Below are 21,890 nucleotides of genomic sequence, written 5' to 3'. Positions count from 1 at the left end.
CTCCGCAGGCTTTGAGAAAAGTAAGCCGATTTCTTTTAGGAAACAGCCCAGATAGTCAAGTCTTTTTCCTCCCTCCTCCCTCCTTACTATGTAAAACCACGAATCTCATAGAGATGCTCAGGTTTCCTCTCTGACTTGGTGATAGAATAAGTCTGGAGACACATGCAGACCTGAACAGGTGCTAAATGAAACTCTATCCAGCCCCATGTGCGCACCGTGACGCTGTATTCATTCCAAGCGGACACTATATCTCCCATCTGAAAGGCTTAAAAGCAGCAGCCTTGTCTGTTAAGACAAAGACAAAACAAAAACAGCGACCCTGGAACCCACATAGCCACCAACAGTTTGAAACATGTTGGTCCTGAGCAGTGATTCTCTGGTAAGACAACAGCTCTGACTTAAGCCTCTTTAGCGTCAGCCGACTCCGCTGGAATGCAGACGTCTGCAGAGGGGGCCTATTATTTAAAATCTTTTCATCATGCTGAAAGGGAGGGAAATAGCTTTGACGTTGAGAAGCTCATGAATAATGAATGTTGTTTCTATCAATGTATGTATAATTAATCACATCTCTACTAACTGGACTTCTGTGGAGCCTGTAGGCCTGAGTGACATGGAGACTGGTCTGGACTATTGTCTCTGTTTCACAATAAAAGACAGCCGCATTATCTTCCGCAGTTTCCTACATGGGGAGGGGGTGTTAATACACAGGTGGAGCAGGCAATAGCTTTAGTACTTTAGCCTTTTTCTCCCCCCTCACTTTACGAGAGCAGGGGGTGATTGTTTTGAGTCGGAACGAGCAAATATTTGTTCGATTTCACACGGAAAGGCAAGAAAAATGAGGAGGAAGTGCAAGCAGGAAGTGCTGTTGTATTTACGTGTCTGTTTCATTGTGTTTCGGAGGAGCTGTTATTTAGTTTGCTCAAACAATACTCAACACTTAACACATGTGGTCAAGGACACAATTGACCCCATAATAATAGCATTCAATTCCCAGCTTATTTATTTTTTCGCCCGGTCACAAAGACTGCAGAAATGTACAAGCTGCAGCGGAGCAAGGGAGCTTTTAAAAACGTTTTCACCACAGAATCACTCACTTTCATAACATGATTGATTCCCAAATGGGCTACTGGGTTTGGGGTGAATTGATGGGTGATGAAGTGAAATGATGCAGAGAATGTGGCAGGTTATTTGTCACACATGTACCCTTCTGTCACAATTGATTGTGTATAATTTGAGTTTGCAGGGGAGCCAGTTGATATTAAATGGTAACAACTCTCTGTATTCATCACGGCAGGCCCCCTTTAGCAGGCAGAAATAGAAAATGTAATCTCATCCACAACCATGGCTGTGCCTCAGGCACTCTTTCACCCTTTTTACCGCTGATCCTCCCTTAGGGGCCCTGCCCTCTATAAAGGAAGAGGGAAATCTATAATCTAGCAGATGGCAGAGGATCTATGGGAAATTCTATAATCGGGAAGAAGGTGATGATGATGATGATGATGGTCGTTGGGGTAGAGGGCAGCAAGGTGGAAGGTTACGGCACCTCAGGGGGCCAAAGAGCGTTTCTCCCTCCCCACATAAATGATAAACAAAACACACAGCCTTTCTGAGCAGGTGCCTCGGTGGTCTGTGTCTTCGTCATGGGTGTCACACAGACTGAATGTGAGCTGCTTAGAGGTGCTGCTGGGTGCAGACCCAGAGGCGAGGTGGTCGGGCGCCAGCTCAGCCCTGCAAGTCAGGGATTGTTGGAGCAGAGCTTTTGTAGGGAAGCGGAAAGAGAGAGTCTGTGTGTGCAAGAATGTGAATGTGCGAGAGGCTCAAAGTGAAGCATTTCTTTTCATAGTCAGAGTGTGGAGGATGAGAAAGTCACCTGCGCACACACACACACACACACACACACACACACACACACACACACACACACACACACAGGGAAACACACATTCCTCTGCATCCTCACTGCAAAATTACATGAGGGGAATACATGCATTTGTAAACAGGCAGTAACAGACACTGACCATCCTTCATCCGCTGGAGTTTTCCCTCTAATTTCCTCCTCCTCCTTACTTTTTTCATCACTAATCTTTTAACTTTATCACAAGCCGACCTGGGCAGGATAATGAAGCCTTTTTATTTTCTAATTGCAGCCGGCTTGCCCCGTAAACCCCCTGGATCGCTCTCTCCTCATCTCTTCCTTTAGCAATGGGATATCAATAACAAGGCACATTATGTGTAACATTTCCTTCCGGGACCGAGGGGAGTCCGCGGGGCGAGCTGCAGCACCGATAAACGAAGGCTGAGGCACAACCTCAGACTGCTCAAACGCAGAATGAAGCAGCAAAATTCAATCTGACAGTTTTAATTGATTCTGTCTCATCTGTTGTTCTGTATGTTGAAACCGTGCTTTTCGAGCGTGGCCGTGAGAGCGTTTTGTATCCACAACAAACGTTTCTTGATGTTTGTCGTCAGTTAAATTGACGACATTAAAGAGTTGCATCCATGACGGACATGAAACACTCACTCCTGTAATCAATTTTTCTCCTTTTAGAGGCTCGGTTTTTTTTTTATTTTTAAAACACAGTCTCGTACAGCGTGCCCCGCCCTGCTTAAATTACCTTCTGTTTTTAAGCAGCATTTAATGGATACAGTTTATCTCAAATGTTATCTTTGCTTAACAGATTGATTGTATGCATCTGTGTTTGAACAAGGTTTAATCTTGTAATTTGATAAATGGCAATTATTCCAGACAAAGATACAGACCTCTTATCAAAACTGCAGTTTTCTGCTTTCACGTCAGTTTGTTTTTCTGACTGTAAATGTAAAGGACAAACAATCCCTTTAAGTAAAATTCTTGAAGCAGATTGCTGATCATCTCATGCATCCCTTTCTCAAAATAATTTGTTATCAGTGCATGTCGCTGCATCTGTCCATATTTTCCTAGCTTGCTTCTCTGTTTAAATGTTATTCTGTGCTGTATCAGCCTCAATAATACATACAGTAGGGCAGCTGTGTGACATTTTTTTTCTCTCTTTTTCTCTCCTATCTGTGTGACATCTGCTGAACTTGTCGGGTGTTTACTGGTGTAACAACTGGTGTCTTCACTCCCCCGCCCCTCCTCTTCTCTCTGGCGCTCCCCATGCCCCCACACAATGAATACACTTGCATCCAGACTACAGAACCAATTGTCACGCTGGGAGGAAGGCAAATCAAATCTTACGGCAGCAACTAGGCGAGGAGATTGCTTTTCCTCTCAGTGGCAGAGGAGCGAGCCCGTCGTCCCTGTGCCGCAGGTTTTACTGGAGAGACAGAAGCAAAGGGTGAAAAGGGGAAAGCTACTGGGCTGCAGCAGCTGGACCGCAAGTCTCCCGCAGGTCAAGTCTCACCCATTTCCTCCCATCTTCACCCTCTCCACTCTCTTTTCCACTGCCCTCCCCACTCATCCTGACACTACCTATCAGTCACCCAGCGACACCGGGGACTACATTCCTCCCTCCAGCCCTCCAGATGAAACGGAACAATAATTATGGGGATAGAGTGGCTCGGGCCGCCAAACTGGGGCCGCTCAGATCACAACAACACATTGTCCAACCTGATTAAGTAGCCATTTGTGGCGTCCTCGCTGTAGTTAAGCAGTCCTCATCCTCTTGCCTGAAACTTGACCTATGAGCAAGATATATTGACATGTCCTCCAATTTGAGGTTGCTCAGAAATGCGGGGGAAGACATTACATTTCTTTACAGGAAGCCTGGCCTAATGCATCCGATTCTGCCTCAGAATAGTCCCTCTTGAGTGACTCACCAATGCCCAAGGTTATGCCCTCACATGTTGGGTGTTTGTTTATTTCTACTGACAATTTGATAAATAGAGGAAATGTGGTTATCTCCACTCTTCCTTTGATTAACGAGCACCTGCTGCGTCGAACATGAGCTGCAGAAGAGGAAATGGGGAGAGCAGAAACATTGAATGGTTGAATACTGTGAAGAGTCTCCTTTGGTTGAACCTACCACACACTTAAGAGAGCTCCACGTGAAAAAAAAAAAAAAAAAACCTGAGAGGGAATTGCATTATAAAGAGAGTACAGTTCCATTTCTGGGCTGGAACAGCTTGAGAGCTGGGGCATACTGCCTTCCTCTTCAGGCTGTGCTTACACAGAACCTGCCATCCAAACCAATTACAGGCTGCAGCCAGAGTGACATTCACAAGAAATTTTCTATCTTGTCTTTTAAATGAAGTTTTCCCCCTTGTTACTCATGCCTTGCATTTTCATTAGTCTCTCACTGGATGCGCAGCCACTGTAGAAGATGAGGCAGTTTAATTCGTGTTCACTGGGACCAAAGTGGAGCTCAGGAGAATACACACATATAGTTCATGTTTGCTATAGCAGAACAGCATTATTGATCAACATCATTGATCTATAATAGGAGCGTTTTACACATACATGTATGAATCTTTTAAAGGATGTAGTGGCATCTGGCGGTGAGGACGCAGAACTGAAACTTCTCCCATGTGCCAAGCATGTAGGAGAGCTACAGTGGCCGACACGAAAACACAAGTAGCCCCTATCTAGAGCCAGTGTTTGGTTTGTCCATTCTGGGCTACTGTAGAACAGCATGGTGGACTCAGTGGAAGAGGACCTGCTCTGTGTGTGGATCATGGATGTACAAAGAGAACTGGATACAGTGTCGGAGGCTTTGGAAGTTGCTCAGTGATGCATGAAGCCAAAAAAGTTTGAGTTCCTGGGTGTAAAATTACTTGGATCTTCCACATCATTTGGCCCATAGAGCAAATGCACTAAAGGCTAACTTGAATGGGTGTATAGGGATTAAATCATGCAGCATTTCTAGACTTTTGATATGTTGTCAGACCAAATTAATCAAATCCAGATAAAGGAATAATTTTGCAGGAATTGTGATTTAAAAAATGCATCCACTCATTTACAGACATCTCTTTTTCCAATGAAAATCTATGGGAAAAAGTCTTTTGGGGCCTCATGACATCAGGTGACAGGCCTGGAAGTTGTAATTCCACTTTTTGGCCACTATGAAAAATTGGCTTCAAAGCCTCATGCACTTCCTGAAGGCCTGATGTAGATAACTTGAATGGGGATAAAATTATTTAATCGCATTAATAAACTTTTCAAATGTTATCGGACCAAATGAATCCAATCCAGATTAACAAATCATTTTGCAGGGGCTGTGATGCCCATAAAAATGTATCTACGGGATTACAGACATCTCTTTTCCAATGTAAGTCTATGGGAAAAAGTATTTTGGGGCCTCATGGCATCAGGTGACAGACCCAGAAGTTGTAATTCCACTGTTTGACCACTACAAAAATTGGCTTCAAAGCCTGGCGCACTTCCTGGGGCCTGATGTAGATAACTTGAATGGGGATAAAATTATTTAATAGCATTGATAAACTTTTCAAATGTTATCGGACCAAATGAATGAAATCCAGATGAATGAATCATTTTACAGGGGTTGTGAAGCTCATAAAAATGTATCTACTGGTTTACAGACGTCTCTTTTTCCAATGTAAATCTATGGGTAAAAGTCTTTTGGGGCCTCATGGCATCACGTGATGGCCCCGGAAGTTGTAATTCCACTGTTTGGCCACTATGAAATTTGGCTTCAAAGCCCTCACACTTCCAGAAGGCCTGATGTAGATATAAACGTCCTATGACAAGGTAACACAAACACAACAGTTCCTGTTCTGATGTGTGATAAACTAATTAAAACACAGTTATAAATATTATATTCCCATCCTGCCAATAGCTGCCCCGAAATCCTACACACCAGACCTTTAAGAGAAAGATACTCTTTGATAAAACACCACATACACGTCTTAAACATGGCATGATTTATAAATCAATTGAATATTACATGTTAATGATTAATTAATAACAAGTCTGAGTTGCAGCGTGTTGCCAGTGATACCTTTGATATTTAATGGAGTCAAGCTGAACGGGAACAAAAGGAGTCAGGGGTAATACAAGAGAACAAACATGGCATGCTCCAAATTAAGAGCTAATAATAAAACGTTAATTAAATTCCTTTTTATGAATTATCTGCTCTGTATTAATGAGTTAAAGTTTAATTAGGGGTAAATGGTAAAGGGAGACGGAGTGATGTTAACCTTCAGCGCAAACACATTGCATCATAATTTAGCGAACCCCAATCAGAGGCCTACCCTTGCATTGTTGCTGATCATTATACAAGTTTCCTGCAAAAAATAATTAGGAGTAAAGGAGGTGAGGTGGCAAACAACAGCTTATCTCCTAATGACTGAAGGGAGACCTATGCACTTTGGAGAATACTGAAAGATAACTACACCTCTGACATACATATAAGTTCCTTAAAGTTTACAGCAACTAAAGAGCAGAGAACAGCAGATAATAATGCAGCGCAGCACATATGTCGTCTTTGAAGCCACGGGAGAAATGGCATCAATACCAAGAATCTAAACAAACAAAGACATGTATTCGGTCGCATTAACAAGCTCTTATATTTTTCATAGACTGCAAACAGGTCATAGGCGCTATTTGCCAGAGGTAAACACCACACATTGGCTGCTGTGATCTGCCAGCATCGCTTTTTATTTATTTATGAATATATTTATTTCTATCAAACGAGATCCAAGAAGACTGGGACTAATGTTTGACATTTCCACTGCTCCCCCCCCACCCCCCCGTCCTCGCCGCTCACACTCCTCGGTATTGTGGTTTCACTTCCACGCAGACGCCGAAAAAGTTCAAAATGTTCAACCCCATTAACATCTAATAAGGAGAGCTTGCGCACAGTCGCACACTGAGTTTTAATCCAAATCTGTTTGGTCACCATGTATGACAGCTGTTCGGGGCCGCTGCTACCTCAACAGCAGGCCTGTGTCAAATGTGTAGCTCACTTGATAATCAGCAACTGTGCTCCAGTGCCTGCATTAACCTTTCTTATCATAGGGGTGACTCTTTTTTTTTCAACAGGGCTTTGATATCGGTACTGTAGGCTTCCCTCGGAAGTCAGTCATTGACTCGCAGCCTCTTTTTTATCGGGATACAGTATCTGCGCCGTGGAATTTTAAGTGAAGGCTCTGCTTTCTTTCTGCAGAAAACACCTGCATCTTATCAAAGTTTGTCGAAAGGGTCGTATCCTGGCTTTTCGCGGGACTGGGGAAGTCCTTTGAGAGGCTTTGATACCCTTTGGCCCTCTGACATCTTACCAAGTGTGAGAAGAAGCTTGGCAGACACAGGAGGGGCTATACCTGCTCAGTGTACACTAACTCCTCTGTCCGTGTGCGCTCACTCGTCAGACATCCTCCTTGCTAAATAAATGTTGAGAAAAAAAGAATGAATGTAGGATGCCTTTGAACTGTGTTCTCTAATGTGGGTCAGAGATCTATCGTATGCATATTCTGAAAGCCTTTTCATCTGCAATTGCGGAGTGAAGATTCCCCTGGTACACTCTTAATTTCATCTACTTCTCTTGCGGTTATTTATTTAATATTTCTACATTAATGTCTTCTCAAACATGGTAAAAGTGAAGAGTTCAGAAGAGGAAGAAAAAAACGGGAAACTTTTCTTCTCCCCTCTGTCTGCATGATAGTCTGTCTGCCCTAATGACTCCATTTTAAAGACGGTGGGCTGACCGGCAGCGGAGGGAGGAAGCAAGGGATCGAGAGCGGGGAGGGTGAAGAGGAGAGGAGAGGCTGCGCTCACTGCAGCACTCTCCTCAGCTCTCAACTCCCAGTCAGCCTCTCTGTGTGTGTGCTTTGAAAGAGAATAGGATTCAGCCCTTTGAAAGCCGAGGCTGCTCACCGGGGCCTTTGTGTAAAATAACATTTCAACTGAAAGCCAATTACTGGTAACATTATTTTGGTTGCTTCCATTATTAAAAGTACCTCTCTCTGTTGCCCCCCCATCATCCCTCAACCACAACCCCCACCCCACCCACTCATCACCCACCCCACCCCCTGCATCGTTCTCTTGCAGACGGAGAATTATTCCATTGACTCCAGTTACGTGAACAGCAGAGCCCACCTCATTAAAAGGTATGTGTTGATTAGGAATTGTTACCAGCACCTCGTTACCATTGTTATCTGTAATTATTTTATCTAATGAGTGCACCGCTACCGTTGCAGCAGTTTGCATGTGTTCCTGCATGTTTCTCATTCACTATAATTGCAAAGGCAGGATAAGATTTTTGGGGATAAATAGCATTACTCCACAGTGCGTTTAGCAAGCATTTTGTCGAAACGAGCCACAAAAACTCGCAGTTTCAGATGATTAGATCAGCACACAGCAGCAGGATCAGCAAGTAATGATTTTCATATTTACAGATAACCTTGTTACTCGCCCATAATTCGGTTCATTAGCAGCACATGTGGCTTGAATTGCATCAGGTTACAGCTTAAAACAACTACTCGGTGATTAAATGATATTCAAGAGATGTCTCAAGTGCTTCACTTCCACTGTTTCTCCAAACACGAAAAGCTTCATGAATAGTCAATAATTTGTTTTTCTTGAGGTGAAGAGAGGATGTTTTCATTGTGCTCTCCCTCCACCTGAACCAGGATATGAGATAGGGGGTGTGGGAATGCAGGGTTGTGGGGGTCATATAATAATTCCCTGCAGCCATGGATTTGTAACCAGGCTCACTTGGGAAACCACACTTCTTCCCTTTTTACCTGCAGCTATGGAACATTCCTGCCTCCTCTTTTGTTTGAGGCCATCCCAGCCTTTTGAAAACCCATTATAGCAATTTCCCCCCCCAAAAGATTCCCGGCATTAATGTAAACAAAGAGCATTCAAGTGTGGGCCTCTGCAGCACACTACAAAGAAATCCCCTCAGGAGCCAGTGAGCCCATGGTCTGGGACAGGTGCAATTACAGTGATAACATCAGAGAGCCAGCATTACCTGCAGTCCTCTCTCCCAGGCTGGAGAATGTGAGGCTTGAGGCCTGGGAATGCAGCTACCTTGTACTGTCCTTCACTTCCTCTGCTTTTCTTTTTGTTTGCACGCATTTGTTTACTCTCATTTTCTCCCTCCGTCTATTCTTCTCTCTCCTCCATAACCTCCTTTCTGACACGGCGTGAACTCATCCATATATTTTTTCCTTCCCCTGCAAGAACACATGTTCATATATTCACCCCTATTTAGTGTTGTTTGTAAAGCGGAATTTGTTCCAGTGGGATGGAAATCAAATGAAGGGAAATCATGCTGTTACTGTGCAGCTGTTGATTGTGCCCCCCCCCCACCCCCACCCTCTTTATTGACTGTGAGCCCCAAACAAGACAGATGCTCAGTTTGTATGCTTCCAGCGTTTCCTACATCCATCTTCCTTCCAGGAATTCCTGATTACTGCAGTATTTGTTTGATTGTAGTGAGTGAGTGCCTCCTGTTTGCTCGATGTGATGTCCTTGAAGTCATTGCATCCATCCACAATGTCGCTGTCTGAGGCACCCCATAGCTGCTATCTGTGAAGTAAAAAAAAAAAAGTGCACTTAATCCAAAAAGGCTCTGAAGAGATTTAAACTTCCTTCTTATTTCATGGTTACTGCAAGCGTAGAAGCTGGATGAGGCTTTGTTCTTAGCAGAGGCGAAAGTATTTAACTACAGCGACAACAACAGAAAAAAGAAATCACTATTTCTGTTTTGCATTCATGGAAATAGACGACGTAAAAGGGCAAAGAATTCATAGAAAGGACAAAAAAGGGGACACGAAGAGAGAGACGGACAGCTCGTCACAAACCATCAGAGACGCGGGGACGAAGGAGAGTGTGTGAAAGAAGGTGATGTGACAGTTAATCAACATTTCCCTCTCCTCCCTCCTGGCCCCCATGTAGCACATCGACATTCAAGGACCTGGAGGGGAACAGTCTGAAGGACAGCGGCCACGAGGAGAGCGACCAGACCGACAGTGAACATGATGTCCAGAGAGGACACTATGTTGACACGGCTGTCAATGACGTGCTGAACATGACTGTCCCCCCCAATGTTTGCCAGCTGCCAGACCAAGGTAAGGAAATCTGTTGCTTGTACGTGAATGTGTGCGCTGCGTGTGTGTGTGTGTGTGTGTGTGTGTGTGTGTGTGTGTGTGTGTGTGTGTGTGTGTGTGTGAGGAGGATAGCAACATCCTTTGGAGTCTCAAGATAAGACCAACGTGCATTCGTATGTGACTCTGTTTTTATGCCACGAGAGCACCTTATGAGGTGCATTATGCCCATTGCAGGCTTCAGATGTGCGAGTATGGACATCACCGTTTTTTCTTCTTTGTCTTTGATGTCCTGGAAGAGCAGCTAATGTGAAAGATCTCTGACAGCAAAGGCTACCCTTTGATACGGGCTTAGGCAACATTATTGACTGATAGTAGCCATGTCTGCTCTTGAAGTAGCGCCGACTTCAGATGTGCTTGAATGGCAGCAATTAGGCTCACAAAGGTAGAAGGTGGAAATCTACATATCTCCACGTGCCCTCATCCATTATTCAGCGGGATCATTTAGCAGGGAATTAATGTTGATGTTTCATTTCTGACTCACCGTTTAAAAAGACATCCACTTGGTTGGCAGAAGTCAGCGCAGGGGTCATGTTCGTTCTTAACTACTGCCAGTCAGACTGCGGAAGAGAGTGGGTCAGTAAGAGGGAGAGAGTGCAGGAGAGAGCTGTCTGGAGCAGACCGGGATGTTACTATATGCACCTGAGGGTATTTACCCAGCTCAAAGGTAACACGGCGTGCACAGGTGTAACAGCTCAGCAGAGCACGAGAGTCGGTGCGTGTGAAAATTGCAGACATTTTAGAAAGACCAGCATTAGCAATTTTACTCTGAGTGAGGTGGAAGCGCCGGACATTTTAGTTTAAAAGCACACTCCTGAGGATGGCTCTCACTGATATCACTCGCAGTATCTGAACTTACATTTGAGCTCTGCTCCAATTTGGGAACTTGTGCCAGATGTAGTTTTTTTCCCCTTCTCTCAGTTAACGTCGACATAATTTTGGTTCCTTTTTACTAACACTGCCCTAGTAAGGCTGTCGACTCCCTCTCAGTACTCGACTTTCTTCCCTCGACTCATATAGGGAGGAAATTTTAATGAGCAGGAGATAACGAAAAGGAATTCTAGTTTGTGAAAAAACATAAAGGAATGAAGAAATTATTTATCTATTTTTATCAGTGGACTGTGAAGTGTGCGGGTGTGGTTCGAGGAGCAGTAATAGACATGTGGCGGCTCTTCCTTGTCTGGTCCCTGGCACGTTTCGCTAACCAGATGCTTCACTTGGAGCAATTTGGCTGTTGATGTTGTTTGACTGGGGAATAATAACATTAGGCAACATACACTTTATGATAATGGCGTCATACAAATGGATCTGCCTATATATTGTAATGACTGAGCTGCATACAGCTGACATATAGAAGGTCAGGAAGTGCGGTGACCATTAGGATAAACTTGTACCAAGCGCCATCAGATGGTAATGAACAATGAAAAGTGAATTTGCTGACTATCGGTTGCCAGCTGTAATTACTTCACAACCACAAAAAAAAAAAAAATCCCGTGCCTTAAAAAATGCATGCTGACAGGTCTTCTAGTAGTGGGATCTCATTATTGGAGACAATTAGAAATGATGTACATGAGGAATATTACAAGTGGGGAGAGCTCTCTGAGGCAGTTCTTTTTTCATTAACACCACCAATGATTGTATCTGTTTCAGCAAAATGGATGCATGCCTCCTGAATGTGTAATGCAGCACCACATTGCTGGTAAACAGAACAAGAGGCTATTTCACAGTGCTGTCCGTTCTTTTTGACCAGAACGAATAGATGATAACAAAGTATCTGTTTGGAATTACAATTAGGCCGTTTGTTATTGGCTTTTTTTTTTTTCTTTCTTTTTTATTGCAGTTGGCTTCAGACTCACTTTTGGCTGGCAATTTCCCTCAGTAAGGACTTAACAAAATAGCCTCACTGGACACTTCCCAATCCATGTATCATTCGTTTTGTTTTATTTTCAATAGGAAATCCAGAATCAGAAAATGTAAAAACAATGAGCCCTGTTTAAACGATCTGAAGCGGCTGGCGCAAGAGCATCCTGCTTGTTAAATGTTGCAAATTCTGGGCACAAAGTGATTAATCATAGGTGGTTTTTGGGTGTAACATGAATTCAATCAATGACAGTGTCAGGTACACCTACTACTACTACTACTACTACACCATAGGCCCTGCTATTTACATGGTGGTTTAGTCAAGTTGGAGAACCAGGTGGATTCCTGCTGAGAATAATTCAGTAAGAGCAGTAATGTAATGGCAGCAAATATCGTGCAATATTCAATCAGCAAAACTGTGACCCTGAAAGAGGTAACAGTTCTAAACTTTTAGCTTCTGAAATAATACAGTTAGCTGCTTCTCATGCGTCTCTCTCATTAATGATCTCACCCAACCACAACCCAGTAGCAAATCTCTTTGTGTGTAACAAGCAGAGAGTAATCGTGTTGTAATCATATGTGGATGCATCTAATCTGAATAATGTGCCCTTTAAATAGCAGGAAAATACAATGTATGTGACTTGCCAGGTTTTTGTCCATGGTTTTGTTGATTTTGTTGTTTCTGCTGCCTCAAAATAGCCAACAATGCACCTGACCACACCTCATTTTCACAACTTCACGCCCATGTGCACACAGATGAGTGCAAGCTACTTACTTACTTTCTAGTCATCTGACCACAAGTCACATTCAGAAACTGGCGGCTGAGGCTACTATACAAGGTGCCACCTGCTACTCTTGCATTGCTCAGAGATACCTCGACATGCAGACTGGAGGAGACAGGGATCGAACCTCCGAGCTTCCGATTAGTGGCTGACCCATTCTGCCTCTGAGCCACAGCTTCCCAATGTGGGTGCAGGCCGTGAAAATGCCAGCTGTATCAATCTGATTCTAGCACTGACAGGCCACTCTGTGCCAGCTGTATGAAAGGGCCGAATTCATTTTTTATTAATCCAACTAAAAAACAAATTGCAGCTTGTGTTCTTTTGTCTTTTGTACTTTTAATTTCATGCACAATTCAAAAATAGGAAATAGAAAAAGGAGCCACACGCAGAATTTGATTCTGATGTTTAATGTGTCCAATTGTGTGACCATAAAGTGGCTGTCTTGCACTTGATAAACTTGCAGCAAAAACAGTTGGGCAGTGCGCTGCCTGATTTAATGTCATGAATTACAGCTGTTTTTTTCCTTCAACAAAGTTTCATGGGCAAAAAAAACAAAGCTCAATTTGCACCCAGTATAACCTGTAACTCACTGTAAGCGTAGGAATGGGAACAGTTCTTTAATATCAGGGTGATTCAGTGATAGTTGTCAGCACATTCAGTGTTAAGAAATTAGTGGCAAAAAATGTTATTACTGTTATTATTTTATTTGGGGAACTTCAAATTTGTTTCAAAATGTACACAAATGTAACCAGGGCTCACACTGCTGCCCACGGTCTCACTCACTGTATCCATGGCAACGTTATACTTTCTGTTTCTTCTAAAAGTTTATCTGTTCACACAAGTTCAGACTTCTAACGTGACATTTTCCAAAATACTTTGTTGAAAGAAAAAACCCTCATACTGATATTTATCACACTAAATAAGGAAGCACCATCGCTCCATCGAGTGTATTTGCCACAGAGTTAGGCCATCAATTGCCACACACGAAGAAGTCAGCAACTTCCTGGTCACACAAATCAGACACATTAATTATCAAAATCAAATTTGGTCCGTGGTCCGTTTTCTCATTTTCTACTATCAACGTAATAAAAGGCATAAAATTGAAGTATGAAAAACAAGCTGTTACTAGTTTTTTTCGCGTTGGATTCGTAAATGAGTAACAACGTAACGAATCGCTTTTAATTTTCCGATTTTGGTTTCTCTATTAAATGAGAAAAGAGCGGATGATCCGCGGCGGCGTCCCCTCCTCCGCCTCTCTTTGTTTTGAAAGTCAGTCAGCAGCAGTGGTCACACCAGAGAGTAATGAGAGGCTGTTCATAATTATTAAATGAATTGACCAAAGATCCTTACACGTGCAGAAATGTAATGACATAGCAAATGAAATCGTCCCTCCATTACCATCTCAACGGTCTAATTACACAGTTAAAGGGCATGGTGGGCTGACAGAGATGGGCAGATTCAGCATGGCGCACAGTCGAGTCTGTCTCTCCTGCTGTATGAGGATTCTACATCATCAGGGGTTTTTTGTGGCGCTTCTCAGGAGAACACTAGCTTCCTCTTTTCCCTCCTTCGTTTTCCTCTGTTCAAACTCACTTGAGGACAAAGGCAGAAATAGAACAGTCGAGGTTTGTATAATATGAGAGCCGCGGCAGTTGCAGTCGTGTGACGGCGTGGTTTCACTTTGAGCTCATCTGTCTTAATTGACAAAAAATGGACACTATCTGCGAGTGCTATTGAGTGAATGAAGGGAATTGTCAGGAAACAAACAGGCATGTTCACTAAACACCCCGCTGCTTAGATGTCTTCTGGGACTAACTCTGTTGTATGGCGCGCCTCTCCTGCCAGCTAAAGCAGAAAACAAGTTGAGAGACTGCAATTGCCAAAGGACAACAACACACACAAGCCGAGGATAGAAGAGCCTTGTTTTTTGTGTGTTTTTATTGTTCTGTTTTCTTGTGTTGATAAGTGCTGAGAACAAAAGGAAGCTGGAAGGCAGGGAAGGAGGAAGGGTTAAACTCTCGGGCTTTTACAGTGCAAATGTTTGCCGTTCCCAGTGCCATGTAAAGGTGTTGTTTGCCCAGGAGACAAGCCGTTACCTTTACACAAAGACCCCGCATCTCCATCATGTCGTGGGGCTTTCATGTGGGAATGCTATTGTGTGACGAGATGCAGCTGCTAACTAGCCCAGCTCTGAATCACAGTGGGCTTCTTTCTCCTCTCTCTCTGTATCAGTTTGGGAGTTTGATATTTTGGCTTTTGTCCATCGGTGTTCTTCGGCGATGCGGTCTCAGACAGCGGCCGTTCATTATTCCTGCACCAGCCAACACCAAGGTAACTTTCAGTGAAGTGCTTGTGGAGAGATTTTAGACTTAAATCTGAGCGAATGCCTCTTTGTTGAATCCCTGCCAAGAGTCTAAAGAGGCGTGTGTGCTCTTTTTGAAAACCTGACCTGAAATATCCTCACCCAGTGGATTAGATTAGGGAAGTATCTGAAGAACAAATTACATTAAATCTCTTAAAATCTATAAAGGAAGGGCTATCTTTAACATGTAATGGCTCCGTCGTATCTGCCAGTAGAATAATAACGGATGATATCGCCGTAACTATAAACTGAGAAGAAGGGGAGCTATATAAAATGAATTCGTCTTTATCTTTATAGGCATGTCTGTGAAGTTAGGGGGGGATTTGGTTGAAGTGTGCGACATGCTAGCTTTGGCTCTGTAGAACCATTAGTGTCAAGGGAGAAGCGAGGGAACAGACTCCGAGGGGGCTGGTGACAAAGAGAGCTAAATCTATTTTTTTTTTTCCGACTTCCTTTGATTGTCATAGCTCACACTTTAATTCCTTCCGGATATGGATGAGCCATGGTTTTTAAGGATTTAGATTCATGTATTGTTAAATCACTCGAGTTATCTCTGCGGGAGGGAAAGGAGGAGAGCACGGTGTTACTTCATCATGTCCAATGTGTGAGTTTAGAGGTTTGTGGTCTTCGTTTTGGAATTGTTTCCAGGTCAATGTGTACGTGCTCTTCCAAAAAAAAAAAAGCCCTTTCTCTTGGCTTATTAGACTCAAAGGGATCCAAGACTGCTCAATTAGCCAGAACAGGGAACAGGCCTCTTTTATTTCTGACATATTCCTCGGCCTCCACCTCTGGAGAATATCTCTCATCTATCTGTTAGCTCCCTGTGGGTGTGTGCCTGAAGCTGGAGCCCAGGAATGGAAGCCCCCTACGTGGGACGCAGACTTCGCCATATTCCCTTCTTCCATCAGCAGATCCGCAGGGTTTCACTGTTCCTAATTGATTTCAGCCCCCACCACCATCGCCGCCACCGCCACCTTTTCTCTCCCTCCCTTCCTCCCTCCATATGTCTTTCTGTCTTCTGTTTCTATCGACTGACTGCAAACATCTCCAACCCACATCTCCCAACTTTGTGCCAGTCAAGCACTTCCCTTCCCCTGTTGAATTAAAGAAAGAGTAAAGGCACCTCACATGTTTTTCCGCTGCAAACTTGCCCTAAATTCAACACGGGAACATTTCTAGTTTGCAGTTCTCTGATCTACTAACGAAAATGCTGACAGGTGTCAGAATCAGGAAGGCAACAGGAACAGGGCTGTGCTGACAACACGAGAGAGAGGAGAGAGGAGAGAGGAGGAGAGAGTGTGTGTGTGAGGGAGACAGAGATGGAGAGATGAGCTGAGAGTCTAGTAAGCAGTCTTAGCGAGGGGAAAATAAAAAAAAGAGGAAAGGAGGAAACAATGTCTGTGACAGGTAGGAGTGATTTTTTTTTCCCTCTCACTCTGAGATAACTCTGTGAACGTGCCAGAGGATTTGACTGATTCTCAAACAACATTTGATTGAATTAAGCACCAAAACCCTCCTTGTGATTCGGGCTGGTGACAACACGTGTTGCGTTATGATATTTTATGATTAGATTAACATACAAACTCCATACTGGGACCATCCATTTTGATTTGGATTTGCCTAATCTAATGTGTAACCCATGGTGGAGGTAAAATGGCTGACAGTGACAAAGAGCTCAGTGCAATACAAGCATTAAGGAAGATAGAGTGCACACACACATACACACACGCACGCACACACTGCAGGCTCAAACACACCAGAGACTGCTTGCTAGCAGGTGTAGTGAGGTCTGTAATGAACAACCAAGATGCAGATTTTGCCTCGGAGATGTAGAGACTTGAGGAAGTACTGTATAAGGAAATAAAATGTCATTTCAAGCTGAGTCCATCTGTGCTCATCTCTTTTATCGTGCTTACATCGCTCAATGAAACTGTGTGACTCAGTGAGCTCTCCGGCTCTGTCTTATTGAAATTACACCTCATATAATAAAAAAAAAGAGCTGACCGATATTGATTTTGCCCCTGGTAAGATATACCTCTAACACTTAGAGGGACGATGTGGATTTTTTTGCGCATCTCACTGAGTAAAGCGAGCCAGTTTCTGCACAAACTACACTGCTTTTATGTCTGTGCTAAATTAAAATAATTGGCCGTGGCCTCTTGGTAGTATTTGTTTGCAGTACTTGCATAAGTAAACCAACAAAATTCTTTAAAAATAAATCTTATGTGAGCCCATCCCTTTAGTTCTTTGGCTAATTCCACCAGGGAATAAGTTAAGAGATGTGAAGAAGTGCTTAAACAAACTTGACATGTTTTGATTCTGCTAAGTTTTTACAAGCATCGCCTCTAGCTTGCTCTTCCCCAACTGCACACAAGCAAAAAATGCATGCTAGAGGTCTTCTTCTCCAGCCCCAGACTGAAAACATATGTTATAATACTATAATGGCATCCCCTGAACCCTCATTCTGCCAAAGCTCTCCTGAATATACCCAGTGTATTTAATCAGCTCAAGAGGGGACTGCTTATCTCTCTGCACTTGTCATGGATAGCGTATTGAACATATCAGAGAGAGAAATGGGAATAGTTCATTATTTTCTAGGGCTCACAATGAGCCTGATGTATCTCATTGCAGGCCCTCCACTGACAGCTCATTTTCTAGACAATCCTGGCATTCAGTTCACAACGCGGCAGGGCAAGAGAGAGAGAGAGAGAGAGAGAGAGAGAGGAAACACAGAGATGCAGAGAAAATAGGGCTCCGGATCTCCATTGCTTATTCATGACGCTGTGGCATGCTAGGTGTGTTAATAATCTCCGCAGAAACCAAGTGAATCACAGTTGTTTGTTGAACACCTAGCCAAGCTGGGCCCCAATCGACAGCAGATGGGAAAACAGGGGGATCAGGATGATCCCAGACAGAGGGAGGGAGATTAAGAACAGGTAATGTGCTGAAGTTGATGGGGGCCGAGTGTGTATTAAAGCAAGAGGAGAAAGTACCTGAATTTTAAATCTTGTCTGAGAGTGTGAGTACACAGTATGTGGAGTTTGTGTGTGTGTGTGTGTGTGTGTGTGTGTGTGTGTGTGTGTGTGTGTGTGTGTGGCTGTGAGTGTGTGTCTTTAAAGGTTAATCAGAGAGGGGAGGGGTGGAAGAGGAAGAGGGAAAGAGGGAGGGAGATAAAGAGATGGCACATGAGAGAAATACTATAGAAAGGTGGAAATAGAGTGAAATTCAAGTAGCAGAGCTGTAGAGTTGTCTCCGGTCTACTTGCCTTTTGTGGCCCCGATTGATTCCAGTTCTTGTCTGAAGAACTGAGGCAGCGGCCATTTTTCCTAACCGGGCTGTCGTGATTTTAATTCTTTGGGGTCACTGCGTGGACACGACCCTTTACCCACTGCAACACAAAGCAAGTAATGAGACTGGGGGGTGATAAAGACAGCTGTATGGTGAAGAGGACTGCAGCCTCATTTGTGCTGAAATCATCCACACGTTACGGATGTGTGTCACTTTTATTTCTAACAATTATTTGTTAATCTTAAAGGATAACTTAAGAAACCACTAGCACACACTAACGTCTGGATTTTTTCCTCTCTTTTTTTATTTATTTAACCAGAAAAACCTCTTGAGATTAACAAGCAATATGGAACACAGAATAAGATTACTATGAAGAAAAGCCAAAAAGCATGTTAACATATACTAGAAGCCAACCATAAAAATGCAAAAAAGGGCAACTACACATGATTACAAAGACCAGCTAAGATGTAGACACTGACATATTGAAGATTTTGTACAAAAATCCTGCAACACTGCTTTGAGACGCAACTTTAAGTCCAACTTAAAGTCCTTCTGCACAAGATTCCACATAGAAGGAGCTGCATACATAAGTGCTCACTTCAGTGGGAAAGGTTACAATCGACACTCACCCCCAGGGCAAATGACTCTGCAGTAGTCACAGACATTTATCGGCTCCAGCTCCAGTTGACTCTAATCGGCAGCAATAGAAATACAACACATAGCAGGACATGCTTATTTTGGTCCCTTTTCTTCGCAATGCAGTGCAGGCTGCCACAAAGTACCGCCCGTCTCCATACAATCGGCACCTGAACATTATTTAGAATTAGTCTGCACCGAGTTTGAAAGAGAGACTGAGTAAGTAGATACAAAAAGAAGTAATCTCCATAACTTTCTCGCTCGCCTCCATGCATTTTCTACTGTTTACTAACCTGTTCTCCAGCATGTCTGTGATGTTCCATGTGACACGGAAAACAAAACTGAAGGGCATACACATGTACTGTACTGAGACCTGTACATGTTTCTGGTCTTACTGGCAATGGGAAAGGAGTCCATTACTTATTTTTATTGGGTTTTTCTGTGTTTAAAAGAGCCACATATACGTGCTACACACTGTTGGAAACGGAATCCCATTGGCTACAATCCTAAATGATTGACTTGTTGATAGCCAATAAGAGCTCTTTCTACCACAGCTGTAAAGATGCATGACGCAGCCTTTCACACTGGTAGCTTATGTTTTACTCCAGGGCGTCCTGGGGTGAAAACTAGAGAAACTTTTGAAGCCAGCAAGGTAGCAAACAAGCATGTCCAACAGCATGGTGCAGGCAGAAGAGAAAACATTGTCTGTGTCGGTGGTAGTGCGGCCTTTTGTTTGTCTGTTTCCTGCTCAGGGACCACAGGTGTATATTAGCTTATAGCTAACTCTGGCAGGGCTAAGAATCTGTGTATTCAAGAAATAAAGAAATTAATACATATACGTCACCTACATCACCTCCACCTCCACATTTAGCCGTTTAGAAATCATATATCTTTAATGGGATGAGGATCTTGCACCTCCAGTTTGATGCGGGCTTGCTGCCATAGATTCTAATCTGAACGCAGTTTACATTTAACAGTAATAATCTCCTCTTCGTGTGATGGAAATTCAACATAATGAGAGGTTAACAAAGCCTCCTCCTCCACTGTGTTCTTTATTATACGTCCTTCCCACCCACAAACACTGCGAGTGCAGAGGATGTCTCAGGCAGCCATATCATGACGGGGAAGCCGAGGCAAATTATTTCTCCTTCAGAGATGCTGATACATTCGATGTGTTGCTGCATGTCCGCTGAAATTTCACATGTGAAGTAACAATGAAACCAGGCCACTAACTCCAATATACTGAAATTATGCAGTAGTGAATTACATTACTGTCTCCCTGGTAATTTAATCACACCAACATTGTGTCTTTTAGCACTTCATTCCCAGCACTCGGACATCCTAATATCTCCGAGTTTAAGTGGAAATGAGGACGCCTGATGACTGTAGTAAAACTCTGATGTCTGCTGGTCAGCTGAGGGAAAGATTTCTATAGCACTGCTGGGGAATGTGTCCCCGACTGATTAGCCATTGTTGTCTGTCTTGTCAAGAATGTAATTTGCGTGCGCGCAAGCTGGCCACCAGAACCGCTCTGCCCCGAGGACAGAAAGCAGCAGATAGTATAACTCCAGACCCGATCCTGATACTGTGGTGACAACTTTCCTCTTAAGAGCCCCTAATACGCCTTTACAAAAAGCATTTCTTACCACAGCCTTGTCGCTGAAATGGTATGACTATAGACTAATACCATGTGGAGTAAACAACCTGATGAGGACATACTATACACATAGACTGACTCAAAGGAGCCTCAGTGTGTGGCTGGAAGTGGCCAGGATAGTCACAGAGTGACTGCCAAAGCAAGGCTTGTATTACAGGGATCCCAGGATATCAGACACCAGGCGGCCTGTGCTCCCTCCAGGCAGGGCAGAGTCTGGCAGCTGGCCCATAGCCCAGATAGCTATAATCAGCTCCATTACCTGTAGCACTGACTCCCATTTATGAGCCCTCATAGTGGAACCATGGCTATACTGCGGGGATTAAGGATGCTGTGGAAATTTAAGAAAAGTACAAATAGCATGCAGTTGCACATGCTATAGCTACACCTGCTGCAGACACACAAACACACACAGGGATGATTCGTAGCTGTGCGCCACACAAACGTGTAGTGAATGGGGAGAGATTTTCTGGGCATTATGTGTCTTGGCACGAGGCATTTGTTTTATCTTCTCCCTCTGTGAAAGGAAAGATTAAGAATATACTCTGCTCTGTTTAAGGGGAAAATCAGCTGTCTTCTGACAAGTACATTGTAGCCCGCAGTTTTCTGTCCAGAATACAAAGAGACATTTATCACTGCAGCTGGGGTAACGGAGGAAGAGCGAGAAGGAGAAGGGGGGGGTGTCTCCTCTGCTGCAGCAATGTGCATTTCTTTTTTTAACCCCTATTACTTCCTTTCTGTGGGAAAAAACACTATACCTCCATCCTCTTTAATCCATTAGAGATTTCCTGCATTCTGTTTTTCTCTCATTTCATTGTCTCCCCCAATGCCTTTGTCATCTCCCCTCCTGTGTTTTTTTTTTTATCTTGGTTCTCATCACCTTGTTTCTCCTGACAACATTATAACTCAGATGGAATATGTAGCGGGAATATGTAAAGTTATGTCGTCCTCCTCAGTTGTGGCAACAAAAGGTTACTACCTCAGGCGTACTTCTGTAATATTTCCATATTCTGCCCTCCTCATGTATATTCAGTGGGAGTGATTTATTCTGTAACATTTTATAGCCGTTGAAATGCTGAATTTCTCCCTCTGAGAGGCTGCATATGCTGTGAAACATGGCATGGCAGAATGTGCTCTTTGGATTTGTACTCGGCAGAAGTTAAACAGAGGTTAAAGAGAAGTCGTCCAAACCACCTCTATCATTACTATCTTTCATTCACCAATTAGTGTCAGTGATCCCTCGCTGTCCCCTAGATGACCT

The 21,890-nt window shown here is 43.5% G+C and overlaps 1 protein-coding gene across 4 annotated transcripts in view; it reads left to right on the top strand.

Moving 5' to 3' along the window:
• The window catches only part of pcdh19 (protocadherin 19), a 69,147-nt gene that overhangs the window by 27,538 nt on the left and 19,719 nt on the right, over positions 1–21,890 (top strand). For 2 of the 4 annotated variants that reach the window (XM_049585656.1, XM_049585654.1), the window contains exons 3-4: positions 7,985–8,044; positions 9,828–10,011. In XM_049585656.1, the coding sequence (XP_049441613.1) occupies positions 7,985–8,044; positions 9,828–10,011 (244 nt within the window). The remainder of the gene's footprint in view (positions 1–7,984; positions 8,045–9,827; positions 10,012–21,890) is intronic. The other 2 variants (XM_049585657.1, XM_049585655.1) reach the window with 1 other exon arrangement.

The sequence above is a fragment of the Epinephelus fuscoguttatus genome, linkage group LG9 (assembly GCF_011397635.1).
Source record: "Epinephelus fuscoguttatus linkage group LG9, E.fuscoguttatus.final_Chr_v1".
NCBI classification, from domain to species: Eukaryota; Metazoa; Chordata; class Actinopteri; order Perciformes; family Serranidae; genus Epinephelus; species Epinephelus fuscoguttatus.
The sequence above is the reverse complement of the archived record's forward strand: the minus strand, read 5'-3'. Positions and strand labels throughout refer to the sequence as shown.